This window comes from Syzygium oleosum, unplaced genomic scaffold (genome assembly GCF_021117445.2).
Source record: "Syzygium oleosum isolate NSW1041296 unplaced genomic scaffold, Sole_v2.1 Sole_v2.50, whole genome shotgun sequence".
Lineage (NCBI taxonomy): Eukaryota > Viridiplantae > Streptophyta > Magnoliopsida > Myrtales > Myrtaceae > Syzygium > Syzygium oleosum.
Window position 1 is genome coordinate 1,163,334 of NW_026607534.1, and position 4,773 is coordinate 1,168,106.

General features: G+C 38.5%; 1 protein-coding gene across 5 annotated transcripts; it reads left to right on the forward strand.

Annotated features, from left to right (window-relative positions):
• Positions 1–3,780, forward strand: LOC115689505 (bifunctional bis(5'-adenosyl)-triphosphatase/adenylylsulfatase FHIT-like). Of its 5 annotated transcripts, none has more exons than XM_056307131.1 (6): positions 76–213; positions 336–448; positions 574–684; positions 2,090–2,236; positions 3,220–3,318; positions 3,407–3,780. In XM_056307131.1, the coding sequence occupies exons 3-6, from the start codon at positions 574–576 to the stop codon at positions 3,521–3,523; spliced, it is 474 nt and encodes a 157-aa protein (XP_056163106.1). In that variant the 5' UTR covers positions 76–213; positions 336–448; the 3' UTR covers positions 3,524–3,780. The 5 variants fall into 5 exon arrangements, with proteins under 5 accessions (XP_056163108.1, XP_056163106.1, XP_056163107.1 ...); XM_056307132.1 differs by having other exon boundaries at positions 77–213; positions 336–440; XM_030615560.2 differs by lacking the exon at positions 76–213 and having other exon boundaries at positions 234–440.
• The last annotated feature ends 993 nt before the right edge of the window (positions 3,781–4,773 follow it).

The following is a 4,773-nucleotide window of genomic DNA, read 5'->3' on the forward strand; positions in this document are numbered from 1 at the left end:
TTTAGGGTAAAATTGTCAGAAATGTATCGGTTTGAGATTTTTTATAGAATTAACCCTTATAAAATCGGCACTAAAATTTGGAGTTAATCAGATGGACCGTTTAGATTTTGTTTACCAAACACTTGGTACTTCTTGCACCGGCATCCCTTGCTCTACTGCTTTGTCATCTTCGTGTCAAAGCCCCAATCATCTCCTTCTTCTTGATTCGACTGTGTAAGCTCTTCTTTCCCACCTTCGTTTCGACACTCTGTCTTTGGTTTGGTCTTCTTCTCCTCTTCTCGTCCCCTCTTCTGGGCTTAACAGGTTGATTGTTTGCGCTTGTTCTCGTGATGAAGCCGACCCAGTCTCTGCTGCTCTCTTCCGGTTCCAGGTTGTTGCTGCTCGTCCCCAGTCGTCGTCGATCGACGGGGCTCCGAGGATTCACCACGTTCAAGTCCAAGGTTGCAGTGTATGATCCTTCTGCGTTGTTTCGTTCACTCCCCTCGTTTGACGAAATATCTTTTGTTAATTGAAGTCGAGATCGAAATCTGTCGGAAATCAGAGTCCCCTTTTAACGTGTTCTGATTGATGCAGATGGCATCGGAGGCTTTCGCTTTTGGACCTTACAAGATCGACCCTGCGGAAGTATTTTACACCTCCTCCCTGTCCTTTGCCATGGTCAATTTGCGTCCTGTTCTTCCCGGTCTCTCTCTCTCTCTCTCTCTCTCTCTCTCTCTCTCTCAATGCCCAAAAGACACGTTGGTGGTTTAACATAATTGGCGAGTGCTACATTCATTGTAGATTTTAGTTGGTAGGAAAGGAAATTGTCCTCTCAGTTTCTAGCGGGTTTCAGTTCGCATGAAAGAGCTGATCCTATGCCATCACAGATTGGTAGTTAAAGTAGGAAGCACCCAATGCATTTAGCTTGAATCAGAAAACTTTTCAACAGAACCCCCAGCCAGCAGTGCATTGCTTTATATCCAATGGATTGTAAGCAATGTTGTTGTGCGGTTAACTGAACAACCATTAGCGTCCATAGTTGCATTTTCAAGGTCTAGAAAATCTTTGCCATACTGGTCTAATCTCTCCTTTTGTAGTTCTCTGTTCTGCTTCTGGATACTATGCTTAATGTGCTTGGTTTTGATTTGGATTTATTACCTTGCAGGTCATATCCTTTGCACGTAATCAAATTCGATGGTAGCACTTTTGTTTTTATTGATGGGTAAGTGTTTGGGACAACATGATGGGGCTGAAGACCTTCTTTGAGCATAATTTGTGAGAGAGTGCCCAAACATTTGTTGCTCCATCTTAGATGACGGGTGTTGAGTGGTTAGAGATTTCGAGCGAAACCATGAAGTCAAATGTGCCACCAGACCTATCACCGAGAAAGCAACCCACCTCACAAGGGATTCGCATCTCCCTGTACCTATATCTTCACGTAGTTGTTGGATCCATAAAACATGAGGATCCAGTGAGAGTGATTGTCTTTATCTCTTTCATCATTGCTTCGGCCACATTGAAGCTGGTCTCTTTATGTTATCAAAAAGTAAACCCTGTTTTTTTTTTTTTTTTGGTAAAGAGAAAAAAAAAAAAAAAAAAAAGTAAACCCTGTTCAGCTTGTCTAAATCCCAACTTGATCTATCATATGGTGTACCCCTGGAATTTTTTACATCTCGTATGGACAGCTTCCCTAGTTTGGACAGTCAGTACATAAGATTTAGCAGTAGTAATGAATCACAACATTCTTAGTTTGACACTGTTTTCTGAGAGCACCTTCAAAACTCAACCTGCAATGCATTAGAGTGGCATTAGTTTGACAATGCTTTCTGAGAGCACCTTCAGATCTCATGTGTTCAGCTGTCAGAGTCGTGCCTTAGTGCATGATGAACTCTGTTATAAATCTGATCGCAAATATTTGTCTAGCTGTTGGGGGCATGTTTTTATGTATATCTATCTCTGTTGGTGGCCAAAATTAAGGATTGAGCCGCATGGTAATTAGTTATCTCCAGATCAATCTTCCTTGGTCATCTAGATTGGCTCAAACTTCAATTTGGTTTTACATGAGTTAAGGCATTGATGATGCATAAAATGTTTCACTTGACATTATATACATGTGCTCATCTGCCCAAGACGGGAAGTAAAGCGCTTTGTTGATCTTAGTGCTGATGAGACTACTGATCTATGGCTTACTGCAAAGAAAGTTGGTGGTCAGTTGGAACACTACCACAAAGCATCATCTCTGACTTTTACAATTCAAGTAAGGCAGTTGTAACTTTTGAACTCAACTCTTTTTTCCTTGCATGTAAAATCATCTTCTCCGTGCAATTCAATTGGTCGAATTTGACTTGCTAAATTGGTTGAATTGTAAAAGCCACAGCGACCCTCAATATGCCACCTTAGGTGATGTATATCTGACTCCTCAAATTGATTCCAATTCTCTGGCATCTGAATGTCACATGATATGGATTAGTGAATAGTAAATAACAGTTCAATTAAAATATATGTTGATAAGAAATATAGCTCTGTGTTTCAGATGATTCTCTTGGCTGATCAATAAGAAAGTCCAGTTTATATTACTTCCACTTTTATTATTTGTACTAAAGAACCCTAACTGTTTTCTATCGCAATTACATGAAGGGGATTTTCAGATTGATTAGAGCTATTTCTATCCATGGTCATTGAAGTTTTAGTGGATTTGCTATCAGGTCACTACTACGGTTTCAATCATCCAATGCAATGAAGTTACTATGTTTTTGCAATTGATGCACTTCAATAGTAACATAGCCAATTACCTAGTGAATTGCTAACAAGATGGACCTGTCATTGTCACAATTACATGGGCACCATGTTAGCATTTCACTGGCAAATTGGCCAAATTCTGGTCAAAGTGCAATTATTGCAATAAATTGAAGGTTTCGTGGTTGAGAGGTTAGAACAAAAATTTTGTCACCCGATGGAAAATTCATTTAATTTTAACGACATCAGTGCAATTGCACCCAATTTTGGTAACATTATCTGAAGATGTGGCAGTAAGGTTCTTAAAGACTTTTTGAATGGTTGGCAAGTTCTATTCTCCTTGAAATTGAATGTCCAGCATTGTCAGAAATTAGACTGATGACGATGGATGCAGTCTAGGGTCCAGGGCTCAAAATCATGCTGAAGATGAATGTCTTCTCGTGCTAAAATTGTTTCTGTTCATTTTTCCTTTCTGTTTGGTGTGGTAATTGTTAATTATTCTAGGATGGGCCGCAAGCTGGACAGACTGTGCCCCATGTTCACATTCATATTCTCCCTCGCAAGGCTGGTGATTTTAAGGAGAATGATGAGATCTATGATGCTGTAAGAAGTGCAAATCTCATCCACCCAGCTGGTTTCCTTCAGTCCGAAACATAATTATTTATGATTGAATATACCTTTAATCGCACAGATAGATGAGAAGGAGAAGGAACTGAAGCAAAAGCTCAACTTAGATAAGGAAAGAAAAGATCGGAGCTTTGAGGAATTGGCCCAGGAAGCAGGGGAATACAGAAAGCTTTTCCTATGAGACGGGCACTTGGATCGGGCAGGATGGCTTGTTGTCTCAGTCGATGCTTATCCTTGTGAACGATCCGCCATTAGTTTTAAGGTGCATGCATTATTGTCACTCAACTGGAAGGAACATTCATTTGCTTGCTATTTGGCTTAAAATGTTTTCTGAATGATTTTAGCAATTTGGGAAGGTGATGTAACTAGTCGCAGCAATTATGAAATAGCTGATTATACTTGTATGAATAGATGTTCTTAATCTTATCTTTGAAACCATTGATGGATTTTTCCGTGAAAAAGACTCAGACTTGATATTGAGCAAGTAGTACAACGCTTGAAGATCCTTTATTGTAGATAAACCTGATAACCGATGTGCATCATATATGATACGACTTGAAGGCTTTTCGGTCGGATCTTCAGAATTTAAGCAACTTAATAGCATGATAGCATAGCAATGCTGTGTTTACGCCTGTTGCCAATCCATTTGCTATATGCTACAGTTGTTGTGATCAAGGTGAAAATCGCTTTTAAGAAACACTGCTGCCAGATTAGGGTCAACTTCATAATATTAGACTTTCACAATCCTGTTTACAATACTCGTCTAATTTGATCCCAAGTGACACTTTTTCTTCTTCTAGATATTACGGCCTTCAATAATATAGCCACAACGCAGTAAAAACTAAAAAGCTTGTTAGAAGCATAATAAATATAGGAAATTTAATATCAACACAAACTAAGTAGGTCTAATAGAGGGAAAAAGCATAATATGAAACACAAAACTCCCATTCAAACGTCACACGGGCAGAGCTGGGATTTTGCAACTCATATTTAATGGGCTCCTACTAGAATGGGTAACTCATCATCAAAGTGGGTCAAAATTGATTAATGAAAAAACCAGGCATGGTAAAATGGGTCATGATGGGTTATTTAAATATAACCCTTATTTAAATATAACTCATATTTAATTCATATAGACTATGCCCAACTGATTATACATTTTTCACATGCCAAATTATCAGAGAAAGGTTCCCACCCTTAGCTTTTCATTCTCTTTAGAAATGGGCCCCATCGCTCTAAAACCCTTCCATCATATTTTTCAATATATCAATAAATACTTAACAGATAAAAAATAAATTTCTGACAAAAAAACAAATATGGATAAAATAAATATTATGTCATTTAAATTAATATTCAATATTTCCTTGGCTTGCTTCCTCAAACTAGCGTGTCAAAAAAGACAAATGCTCATAAATACAAAGTGAAAATTTG

What these genes read in the sequence shown, in the direction of transcription:
- LOC115689505 (XM_030615560.2), top strand. Translation starts at nt 330, where the DNA reads ATGAAGCCGACCCAGTCTCTGCTGCTCTCTTCCGGTTCCAGGTTGTTG. An exon ending in TCACCACGTTCAAGTCCAAG is followed by an intron (nt 441 to 573) that starts GTTGCAGTGTAT and finishes TGATTGATGCAG; the next exon opens with ATGGCATCGGAGGCTTTCGC. An exon ending in TGCGTCCTGTTCTTCCCGGT is followed by an intron (nt 685 to 2,089) that starts CTCTCTCTCTCT and finishes TGACATTATATA; the next exon opens with CATGTGCTCATCTGCCCAAG.